This window comes from Rhinolophus ferrumequinum, chromosome X, assembly GCF_004115265.2.
Source record: "Rhinolophus ferrumequinum isolate MPI-CBG mRhiFer1 chromosome X, mRhiFer1_v1.p, whole genome shotgun sequence".
Classification (NCBI taxonomy): domain Eukaryota; kingdom Metazoa; phylum Chordata; class Mammalia; order Chiroptera; family Rhinolophidae; genus Rhinolophus; species Rhinolophus ferrumequinum.
In genome coordinates this window covers 69,429,594-69,442,615 of record NC_046284.1, presented here as the reverse complement: position 1 = coordinate 69,442,615, position 13,022 = coordinate 69,429,594, and the positions used below count along the sequence as shown (strand labels likewise).

Genomic DNA, 13,022 nt, shown 5'->3' with positions numbered 1-13,022 from the left:
TTGCATTACATTGTACAGTCTCCATTTTATTCAACATCTAAAGTGAAACATACTGGAATAGAAATGAGAGAAATAGTCATTCCTCACCTGAAAACATCTTTGCAATTTTTAGAGATAAACTATGTGAAACGTGAGAGGAAAGACAAATCACTACTTTTTTTTAAATTGACCTTAGTCACAAATTGGAAAAGAAAAACATACATTTAAATTTGTTAAGTACAATGAATACCTTGTGATGACAACCCTATTCACTCACTATGCATGGATCAAGTGAGCCAATGATGTGCTGACTTCTTAACTGCCCTAAATTTTGGTCTATTATTTTGGATTGTTATTTTTATTTAAGAGTATTTGGGGGAAATTACACTTGTTCTAATTTTCAAAGAGTTATGGTGGCAGTTTTCTATTACACCACTACTAAAAACTTCCGTTTATATCATATGTAATGGGTAGATAACATGGCACTGTTTTGTTAGTTACATATATGAGTAGTTAAAAAGGAGAAACTGCCCTGTTCCCACAAGGGGAAAAACTGTAAGGACTATATAGTTCATGAAGAATATTAACATTTTCTATCATAAAATATTCATAGAATTGGAATTCTATCAATCCACAATAAGGAGCTTGACCTTTTAGTCAAAGTATTAAGATAATACAATAAGGCTTTTAGCTTCATATCAAGACCTTTTTGAAAATTATATGAATATTAAAAACATTTTTCTCATTCATGGTTTGATTTAGTATAGTGCCTCATCTGTTCCTATCTTAACAGTTTCTCAGTATAATGAATAATTATTAGAGTATAATTAGAAAGCATGACAGAATTCTATATAGATATTTGCAGAGATATTTCAGTGCAAAACCTCATTCACATGTAACCCAAATATATTTGTTGCCTTAATCTATACTTTGTCAAATGCAAACATTTTAATTTTTGTTAGTTCGTAACTTTAAAGCAGAGGTGTTGACATTAAGAAGTTTCATTCTTATCTACTAATGTATTTGCAAAATACTTTTGTTTGCTTTGTAAGGTCATTATAACCCAATTAATCAACCAACTTCTAAGTACACAAACACTCTACTATAAAATCTCTTCCTCCCAAGTAGGATACAGAATTCAAGCATTTGTTGTTGCTATTTTTATTTCTTAAGTCTTTATACAATATTTCAATGTTATTTTTTGTATACCCCTATTTAATAAGTCCACCTTCCTTCTACCCACTACTACAATATAGTGTTATATGTTTTTAAGGAAGTGGGTGGGCTCATTTGGGAATGTTATGCTTTGAAAGAACAGATTTGCCAAGCCTCTAATACGTGCTTAGAATCATAATAGCACAATGTGCAATTTAGTGAATTTAGTAATTTAAAAATGTATTATCCCACTCCCCTACTAAATGAAGTTAACCATCACCTTTGATTTAGTTATGTCTCTAAGAGATATAAATAGCATGAAAGGAAGCATCTCTTTTAGTCACAAGTTTCAATGTGACAAAAGCAAATATGCTGTATATACCATGCACTAAACTGTTTTTTTAAATTCAATAGTCTTTTGTCTTTTTTTGACGATAACTATTTATTCTTATAACTGAATCGTACATCTAATATCAGAGAAAACCGTCTAATTGAATAATATGTAAAATCTCTACCCCAACAAATTAATTCAGTGTCTAGGAAGCACCCTATTTCAAAAAGTGAATTATGTCCTACATTATCTGTAATTGAAGTTTAAATAAGCAGTGTGTTGCTATATTTAATACAAGAACGTGATAGAAGGATTCAGGGTTCATAAATAGGTGGAGAAATTGTCATCTGCAGAACTGATTCATCCAATTAGATTTGCTAGGTAGTTGCATGATTCAAAATTTTGATGGCCTTTAGTTATGGTAAGATAACAAGGAAAGTACTACTGCAGACACAAAAAAAACCCTTTGAGTTGGAGATTCATTCATGGCTAGAAAAGAAAAAAAAAGTTAATTTACAACTGGCTTATTAAGACATTGTCATGTGCACACAGATTTGAAAAATGATTTAAATTGATAGATAAAACAAAGGAAATGAACTGCAGTTTTTTTGGTACTTTTTAAAATGTATATTCAGTGAAAAAATGGTTTGCCTGACTTTAGTCAAGGTATATATTTTCAAATGATTTCAAAGAGGAGGGACGGAGGATTCAGTAGATTTCTTCCTTGGTGTCATATTTAGAGAGTAAATATGTCCAAGTATCTCTAACAGTTAATAAATATAGATCTTTCATCTGTGAACTTAAATATACTTTGAACTTTCAATCAGTATCTAGTCATTTAACATATAAAGTTTGATATTTATTGCTGTGCATTTTTAATGGAGAGAGAAGTATTCTGCAGACTGGTATTCTGCAGACCCTTAATTTGGCAGGTCCTCACATCGATGCCACCTCTGATGCACATGTGGTTAGTAGCGGCAACTGCTTCTCAGTCTTAAGTTTTAGCATCAAATAATCTCTGAGTGACAAATTTTAAATTCTATGCTGACTTTCCCTTGCTGCTCATCTGGTTCTTGGACCAAGTACCTTTTATTGTTAATATTTAGTAATAAGTAATTCTCAACTAATTATGACCTAAGGAATACAACATATGTCAAAGCTGAAATTATTTTTATTTTGTGATTAGTAAATATTTGTTGCTTCATTGATGACAGACAACCATATCTACAAGATCAGTGTCTTGATTGTAGTTAGAGAATGGTTTCAGAGCTAAAAAACTTGTTGAATTCTTTTGTTTACATAAATATTTGAACTTGTTCAACCAAAAGATAATTTTTAAGTGAGTTTTTAACAGATGGTTAATTTTATTAACTATACATCTGCAGTAATTTATTAACTATACATCTGTAGTATTTTATTAACTATATGCAATTTTAAATTTTCTAAAAGTTATGCAGAATGATTGGTTGACATTTGTAAATCTATTGCTCATCACAGTATATTTAAGCATTTAAAGACTTTTATTGAAGTATAACAAACATGTAGAAAAATGTGCACATATAAGTGCACAACTAAATGATTTTTTCCCAAACTGGGCACATGCACCATCACAGATCAAGAAACAGCATGTTATTAGTACTCCAGTAGTCTTTTATTATGTTCCCTTCCAGTAAGTACCTGCCCTCCTGAAGAAGAGGTTAACCACTTCCTCACTCTAATAACCATAGATTAGTTTTGCTTGCTTTTATTATCTGAACAGTTTTTAACAAAACACAGGCTGTCATTTTCACACTGTTAAACTCAGATACTGTGTTGTTTTAGAGTGGGGTTCTCAACCTTTTTTCTGTTCATTGCACCCAAGGGATATCATACATTCCTATCACTACCAATGGCTTACTGTTACAATCCCTTGGCAGTACTATAGGGTATATAATTAGAGAGAAAAAGAATCGCAAGGCCATTCTGTTGTGTTAGCAAGGTTTCTCAAACTCAGCACTATTAACATTTTGGGCTGGATAATTCTTTGTTGTGGGGGCCTGTCCTGCACATTGTAGGTTGTTTAACAGCACCCCTGGTCTTTGCCCACCAGATGACAATAGTACCTGATCAAAACTCTCCCTCCGTTGTTAAATATATCCAAGGGGGAATATTCCCCCTTGGTAGAGAACCACTGTGCTAGGGAAAAGATATCCTTTATTTAATGTTTACTACGTAAAGGTTAATAGGTCAATAAATACAAGTTTTAGGAAAGTAGCCTTTTAATCCTTTATAAGAAGAGTGTTTTAGTAACCAGCCCCCTTAGCAATGTATTGGACTGCTTAGAAAGATGCTAAGGTCTGTATCATCTGGTCATCTTGGAGAATGTTGTAGAAGGTAGATATTAGAGTACATGACTTTTAAAGTACTCTTCATCAGCCTAACTGTAACTATGGGATCTAAAGCTAGAGAATCTTACAATCTAATGAGGAAGATAGACACACTTCTCTTTCAAAATCCTAAAAATTTATAATCTACAGGAATAAGTACCACATATAAGATTGCAAGACAAATTCTATTAAAACATGCTTCTTATCCATCCTTCATTCCCCTTCATAATTGTCTATGATATTTTCTGCCTGCTTTAGAAAAATAAGTTTTTTAAAAAATTTTTAAATAGAATTGGTTCAATAAGTCCTAAGACATGCAAGGAAGTAAAATTAGTATATTGCCAATGTTAATTGTCTTCCTCTTTAGGGTAAAAATCTTACCTAATTTATTACAGTTTAGATAATCAATGATAACCCATGCATAAATCATTTCAATGTTTCTTGATTTTTACTATATATCAGTTAGGGAAATATGGAAAAGTTTTAAGAGGAAAAAACCAAACTCTACAAAATTTTAGTTCATTCTGATATTTTACCAGAAATTTTGAAAGCTGTTATATATAAATTTTTAGACCTAATAGAATTAGAAATGCCTAAGTGAACTTACACAAGTCCATTTGTCTTCTGTTTTCTCAATCACAATAGTCTGTGTGTCACTACCTGGTGGTATATATTCATAGTCATCATACAGGAGGCCTAGGATTGGATATTGTGTCCTGTACCTATACAGAAAAAAAAGTTAGTTTACAAGCTTCACAAGAAAATAACTTTCTTTTTTAGCCACTCCTAGTTTGATTCCCCTTATTAAATAAATTTGGCTCTGCATGACATAACTTCTTGTAAAAGGAAAATCCCCTCTCAATGTACAAAAATTTACTATTATTTTTAAAAGAGTGAGAGGGAGGTACTTCTGTTTCAGGAAATGATGGACCACAGGCAGCACAAAACAGTAATCACAAAGGAAGCAAATGTCATGAACCCTACAAATGCCTAGCTCACTGCCTGGAAATTTCCTTGGTCACAGGATAAGGAAAGGGAAGCCAAACAGATCCCAATAGTCTCACCAAATTGAGGTGACAGAATTTCAAGTAAGGTATGCCAAGGCAGCCAGAATTTGTGAGCAGAATATCAGACATGAGAGAGCTACATAAATAGATAGAGGTCAGGAGACTTGTACAGGGTTCCCCACAACACTTTGGGTGAGTACTGATCAGTGTAGGCATCAGTGTAGGCATATGAAAAAGTTACCAAGGCTGGGGAAAGAACCACTGGAAAGGAGCAATATGGAAATCCCTAGAGCTCACATAGTGATGGGAATAGTTTGTGTCCCACTAACCAGAGTGGAAAGAACTCTTAGTATGGGGATACATCAAGCAGAGACTACAGAAGAGTGTTGCCTTAGTAGTGGGATGGCATTAGTCTTAGATGACAGGTTGTTCTAATAGAGTTTAAAAGCAAGACTTGAAAGTATTAAACTGTTTCCAAGTAACTTAACTTCATCTCACAACAAAACCCCAAATACTTAAGAGCAATACCAAAAAAATCCAGAACTCAAGTATGTAAAATCATAATATATGGCATTCAATAAAAAATGAGTAAGCATGCAATAAAACAGGAATATATGACTAATAATGAAGACAAAAAATATATTAGTAGAAGCAGACCAAGAAATGACAGATAAAAGAAACAAGTAGGCAAGGGTGCATCTATTAGAAATATAAAAATATATAAAATGTATACTCAAGAAGTTAGAGAAAAGCATGAACATGATGAGGAGAACAATGGAAGATATGAAGATCTACACTAGACTCCTATAAATTAAAATTGTGTTGTATGGGATTAACAACATTCAGGCACTGCAGAAGAAAACACTACTAAGTTTGAAGACATCAAGAGAAATTTTCCAAAATAAAGCATGAGAGAAAAAAGACTGAAAAAATGTACAGAGTATGAGTTAGCTATAGAAAATATCAGGTGCCCTCATATATGAGTAATTGAAGTACTATGAGATTGGCAGAAGATAAAAATAACTGAAGAAATAATGACCAAATTGTTTCCAAAGTTGATGAAAACTATAAACACACAGATCCAGGAAGCTCAATGAACCTCAAGAAAAAGAATGATGAAGAAAAACACAGAGAGGCACATCATTATCAAATTGTTAAAAACCAGTGATTAAGAATCTTACAAACAGCCAGAGAAAAAAGAACATTACTCAAAGAGGAAAAAGAAAAATCATAAGATCAATGGCAAACTTCTAATCAGACACAGGGAAAATCAGAAGACAGTGGAGTGACAACTTTAAAGCACTGAAACACACACACACACAAATCAACTCACTATTCTTTACACAGTAAAAATTGAATAATGAAGGCAAAATGAAAATGGTTTTCAGACATTAAAAGCCAAGAGAAGTCTTCACCAGCAAAGCAGTAATGACAAGGAAGTCCTTCAGGCAGAGGAAAAAATGATATCATGGAAATTTGGAGCTAAGCAAAAGAATGAACAGCACCAGAAAACATAAATATGTGTGTAAATTTAAAGCTGTTTTTCTTACTATTAATATTTATTTAAAAATAATTAACTATTGAAGCCAAAGTTATACTGTGTTTGGGGGTTTATAATATATTTAAAAGTAAATGTATATGGCAAAAATAGCAAAAAGATCATGAAGGGGAAATGGAAGTATACTATCATAATGTTTGTATGCTACATATGTTGAGTTATAATAATATTTTTTGAAGGTAGACTGTAAAAAGATAAAGAATACGTTAAGCTTTTGCAATAAAAAATGAAGCATACCTAACAGGCCAATAAAATAGATAAAATGCAAAAACGAAAAGTGATCAATTTAATCCAAAGGGAAAAAAGAAAATAGGAAAAGTGGAACAAAGACAATATGGGACAAATAGAAAACAAATTGCAAGATGGTATCTTTATATTCAAACATAGATAATCATATTAAATATAAATGGTCTAAACACTCCAATTAAAAGACAAATATTGTTTCATTGGAAAAAAACACAAGACCCAACTATATATGTTATTTATAAAAAAACATTAAATATAAACAAATTAATATAATAAACTAAAAGTAAAGAATAGAAACATATTTATCATGCAATCTGTAATCAGAAGAAAGCCAGAGTAGTTATAGTAATATCAGATGAAGTAGCCTTCAGAACAGGAAGCATTAGTAGATATAAAGGGTCATTTAATAGTGATAAAGGTGTCAATTCATCCACAGATGTAACAGTCCTTAACTTTTATTCATCAATAGAACATAACAATCCCAAATGTTTATGAACCTCCTAGCAGAAATTCAAGATACAAGAAGCAAAAACTGCGAAATGAAAGAAGAAATAAACAAATTCACAATTAGAGTTGGAGATTTTGAAATGCCTTCCAAGATAATTGACATTAGAAGTAAACAGAAAATTAGTACAGACATAGAAGCTATGAACACTTAACCAAATTGAGCAAAACGACATTTATAAAACAATACACTCATCAACAGATTGCACGTTATTTTCAAGGGCACATGGAACATTTACCAAAAGAGTCCGTATTTGGGCTACAAAACAAGTCTCAACAAATTTGAAATGATTATAACAAATACAAAGTATGTTCTCTAACCAAAGACAGAAATAAATTAGGAATCAATAACAGAAAGATATTTAGAAAATTCCCAAAGATTTGGAAACTGAAGAATACAATTCTGAACAACTGATGGATCAAAAAGCAAATCAAAAGAGAAATTAAAAAGTATTTTGAATGAATGCAAATGAAAACATAACTTAATCAAAATTGGGGGATGCACCATAAGCAGTGCTTACGTACAAATTTATAGCATTAAAAGTCAATGCAGTGGATGTCATCAAAATGGCGGCATGAGGTGAGCCTCTGTAAATCACCCCTAGAATTTACAACTAATAGAACAACTATAACTCCACAAAGGACTCCCTGAACAGCAGACAGGCAAGACGAGGAGGCCCACTGCTGAATTCACATAAAGGTGGGCGAATCGTGCTAGCAGGGGAGGAGGGAAGGGAGAAGTGTGGAGACAGAGCTGCACCGCACAGGTGCAGGACGCAGACCTAGCTCAGTGCTCCGAACTCGCTGCATCCCGGAACTACCGCAGCTGCGGGACAGGGAAGAACTCAGACTGCTAGGCTCCATTTATGGCCCACAAGGCTTAGGGGACAGCATATGACACAGCTGAACCCAACACTCACAGCAGAGACCTCGGAGCAAAGACTGAGGGAAGAATCCTGAAAACGGTGGTTTAAGCCCTCACTGCCGAGCAGAGAACGGAAGGTTTTGACATTGAGACTAGCTGCCCCCTCCATAACCTCCCAGAGCTCGCCCCGCCCCCACCTGCCCGATGCTAGAAGCGGAACAGTAGCAGTGTCAGATCAAAAGAACAGAATATTTGCTGTTCTGAGAACTGTGGACCGCAGATACAGATTCTCAGGCCAACTACTTCCGGCAAAGAGGAGGGAGCTGTGGAAGCAGGAGCGGTTGTGGTGGTGGTCGCTGCCATTGCTCTGGGCCACCTCTCACAACTCACCCCGACCCTGGCCCCACCTATCTGGGCAGACCCCTGCAGGAGTAAACAGAACTGCTGAAACATAAGGGCTCTGAATCTGGTGTAGGAAGAGCTTTGGAATTTCAAAAGCTCTCTGCATACCCACACAGACACTGCGCCCTGTGACCCAGGCGAACTATTAACAGAGGAGAAGCCCATCTCCCAGGGAATCCCCCCATTGGGTGAGAAGCTGGAATAGTGCAGAGAAAACATAGCACTACCGTGTGACAGAGAAAAAAACGCTGCAGTCCGAGAGAAAATAAAACATTCTACCCACAAGTACTGGAAAAAAAAGAAAGCCCTCTTCCTATCAACCTGTTGCAGAAGCCACTCCTGCAGATGTCTAGGCAGAGAAACAATAAATTAGTAATTGCCAAGAATAACCAAGGAAACAAGACAGCTCAGAAAGAAAGTGAAATGTCTCCAGAAAAGGAACTTAAAGATATGGAAATATGTGACTTAAATGACAGAGAATTCAAGATTACACTTCTGAAAATACTCAACGAGATGCAAGAAAACACAGAAAGGCAGTTTAATGAACTCAGAAACACAATCAAAGAACAACATGAGAATTTTATGAAAGAGATTGAAATTTTAAAAAAGAACCAAATAGACTTTCTGGAGATTAAGAACTCAATAGAAGAAATTAAGAATGAAATAACCAGCTTAGGTACTAGAGTTGACCAGATGGAAGAAAGAATCAGTGACATCGAAGATAGAAACCTGGAAATTACAAGGATGGAAGAAGAAAGAGACTTGAGACTTAAAAGAAATGAAAGAATTCTACAAGAACTTTCTGACTCCATCAGAAAGAACAATATAAGAATAATGGGCATACCAGGAGAAGAAAGAGAGAAGGTAACACAGAATACATTCAAACAAATTGTCGACGAGAACTTCCCAAACTTGTGGACAGCACTGGATCCCCTAATCCAAGAAGCAAATAGAACACCTAATTACCTCAATCACAACAGGCCTTCTACAAGGCACATTGTATTGAAGTTGTCTAAAATCAACGACAAAGAAAGAATCCTCAAGGCAGCCAGGGAAAAGAAGACGGTAACCTACAAAGGAAAGTCCATTAGATTATCATCAGATTTTTCAGCAGAAACTACAAGCCAGAAGGGAGTGGAACCAAATATTCAAACTATTAAAAGGGAGAAATTATGAGCCAAGAATAATATATCCAGCAAAGATATCCTTTAGATATGAAGGAGGAATAAAGACCTTTCCAGACATACAGAAGCTGAGGGAATTTTCTGATACACGACTTGCACTACAAGAAATACTAAACGAGGCTATTCGACCACCATCAACAGGGACAATTTGTGTCAACCAAAACATAAAAAGGGGAAGAGTAAAGGCCTGAACCGGAATATGGGAATGGAGAAAGTAAGTGTGCTGAAGAAAACGGAATACTCTAAATATCAAACTTTCTTTTACATAAACTTAAGGGTAACCACTCAAAAAAAAATCCAGAACTGAAATATATACTGTAATAAAAGAAGAAACAGAAGGAAACATCATAGAATACCACCACACAGAACTAATAGACAACAACAAAAAGGCAAGGAAACAATGGAGACACTATCTTACCAGAAAACTAAAGATAGAATGACTAGAAATCCTCACATATCAATAATCACGCTAAATGTAAATGGACTGAACTCACCAATAAAAAGTCACAGAGCAGCAGATTAAACCCAACCATATGCTGTCTCCAAGAGACAAATGTCAGCTACAAGAACAAGCACAGACTCAAAGTGAAATGGTGGAAATTGACACTCCAAGCAAATGGTATCCAGAGAAAATCAGGTGTACCATAGTGATATCAGATGAAACAGACTTCAGGGTGAAAAAGGTAACAAGAGACAAAGATGGACATTTCATAATGGTAAAGGTGACTATACAACAAGAAGACGTAACAGTCATCAATGTTTATGCCCCCAATCAGGGAGCACCGAAATGTACCAAGCAACTACTAACAGAACTAAAGGGAGAAATTGACCAAAACACAATTATACTAGGGGACTTAAATACATCATTGACAGCTATGGATAGATCATCCAAACAGAAAATAAATAACGAAGTAGCAGCCCTAAATGACACACTAGATGAAATGGACATAATTGACATATACAGAGCACTTCATTCTAAAACATCAGACTATACATTCTTTTCTAGTGTACATGGAACATTCTCAAGGATAGACCATATATTGGGAAATAAAATTAGCCTCAGCAAATTTAAGAAGATTGAAATCATACCAAGCATATTCTCTGATCACAAGGCTTTGAAATTAGATATCAACTGCAGAAAGATAGCAGGAAAAAACACAAATACATGGAGATTAAACAACATACTTTTAAAGAATGACCAGGTCAAAGAAGAAATTAGAGGTGAGAGCAAAAGATACATAGAAACAAACGACAATGAAAATACATCCTACCAAAATTTTTGGGATGCAACGAAAGCAGTTTTAAGAGGGAAATTTATATCATTACAGGCCTATCTCAAGAAACAAGAAAAATCCCAAATAAATACCCTCATGTTACACCTTAAAGAACTGGAAAAAGAAGAACAAATGAAACCCAAGGTCAGCAGAAGAAAGGAAGTAATAAAAATTGGAGCAGAACTAAATGAAAGAGAGAACAAAAAGACAATAGAAAAAATTAATGTGAAAAAGAGCTGGTTCTTTGAAAAGATTAACAAAATTGACAAACCCTTGGCTAGACTCACTAAGATAAAAAGAGAGAAGACACTAATTAACAAAATCAGAAATGAAAAAGTGGAAGTCATCACGGACACCACAGAAATACAAAGGATCATCCAAGAATACGATGAAGGACTATATGCCACCAAATTCAATAACCTAGAAGAAATTGACAAGTTCTTAGAAACATATAGCCTTCCTAGGCTGAACCATGAAGAACTGGAAAATGTAAAGAGACCGATCACCGGTAACAAAATTGAATCTGTTATCCAAAATCTTCCCAAAAGCAAAAGTCCTGGATCCGATGGCTTCACTAATGAATCCTACCAAACCTTCAAACAGGATCTAATACCAATCCTGCTCAAACTCTTCCAAAAAATTGAAGAAGAGACAGTACTCCCTAACTCATTTTATGAGGCCAACATTACTATGATACCAAAACCTAGTAAGGACAACAGAAAAAGAGAAAACTACAGCCCAATATCTCTGATGAATACAGATGCCAAAATCCTAAACAAAATTGTAGCAAATCGAATACAACAATGCATTAAAAAGATTATTCATCAGGACCAAGTGGGGTTCATCCCTGGGGCACAAGGATGGTTCAATATCTGCAAATCCATCAATGTGATACATCACATAAACAAAATAATGGACAAAAATCATATGATTATATCAATTGATGCAGAAAAGGCATTTGACAAGACACAACATCCATTTATGATTAAGACACTTAAGAAAATAGGTAAAAGGAATATACCTTTACATAATAAAGGCCATATATGACAAACCCTCAGCTAACCTCTTAATTAATGGTGAAAAAGTGAAGCCCTTTACTCTACGTTCAGGAACACAACAGGGCTGTCCCCTATCACCTCTGCTTTTCAACATATTGTTGGAAGTCCTTGCCAGAGCAATCAGGAAAGAGAAAGAAATAAAAGGCATCCAAATTGGGAATGAAGAAGTTAAATTGTCACTCTTTGCAGATGACATGATACTATATATAGAAAAACCTAAAGACTCCACCAAAAAGCTGTTAGAAACAATCAACGAATACAGTAAAGTTGCTGGCTACAAAATCAATGTACAAAAGTCCATTGCCCTCCTATATACTAACAATGAAATCTCAGAAAAAGAAACACAAAAAGCAATTACTTTTGCAATTGTAGCAAAAAGAATAAAATACCTAGGAATCAACTTAACCAAGGATGTGAAAGACCTCTATGCTGAAAACTATAAGACATTTTTAAAAGAAATTGAAGAAGACACAAAGAAATGGAAAGACATTCCATGCTCATGGATTGGAAGAATCAACATAGTTAAAATGGCATTTTTTAAAGAAATGGAACAAAAAATCATCAGATGTGTTTGGAACCACAAAAGACCCCAAATAGCCAAAGCAATCTTAAGATAAATGAACAATACTGGAGGTATCACACTCCCTGACTTTAGCTTGTACTATAGGACTACAATAATCAAAACAGCATGGTAATGGCAGAAAAACAGACACATAGACCAATGGAATAGAATTGAGAACCCAGAAAGAAAACCACATAAATATGGACAGACAATTTTTGACAAAGAAGCAAAAACCATACGATGGAGAAAAGACAGCCTCTTCAATAAATGGTGCTGGGAGAATTGGAACGCCACGTGCAAAAGAATGAAACTGGACTGCTATCTGTCACCATGTACCAAAATTAATTCAAAATGGATCAAAGACTGAAGCAGAAGACCTGACACAATAAACTGCATAGAAGAAAACTTATGTACTAAACTTATGGACCTTGGGTTCAAAGAGCATTTTATGAATTTGACTCTAAAGGCAAGGGAAGTGAAAGCTAAATTAAACGAATGGGACTATATGACACTTAAAAGCTTCTGCACAGC

The 13,022-nt window shown here is 34.6% G+C and overlaps 1 protein-coding gene across 2 annotated transcripts in view; it reads right to left on the bottom strand.

Annotated features, from left to right (window-relative positions):
* Positions 1-13,022, bottom strand: part of POF1B (POF1B actin binding protein) — a 90,458-nt gene continuing 77,436 nt past the window's right edge. The window contains exons 16-17 of one of the 2 annotated variants that reach the window (XM_033102923.1): positions 4,439-4,553; positions 1-1,954 (exon numbers count right to left, since the gene is read on the bottom strand). In XM_033102923.1, the coding sequence (XP_032958814.1) occupies positions 1,949-1,954; positions 4,439-4,553 (121 nt within the window). In that variant the 3' untranslated portion in view covers positions 1-1,948. Of the gene's footprint in view, positions 1,955-4,343; positions 4,554-13,022 lie in introns of those variants that run through there. The other variant, XM_033102853.1, reaches the window with a different exon arrangement.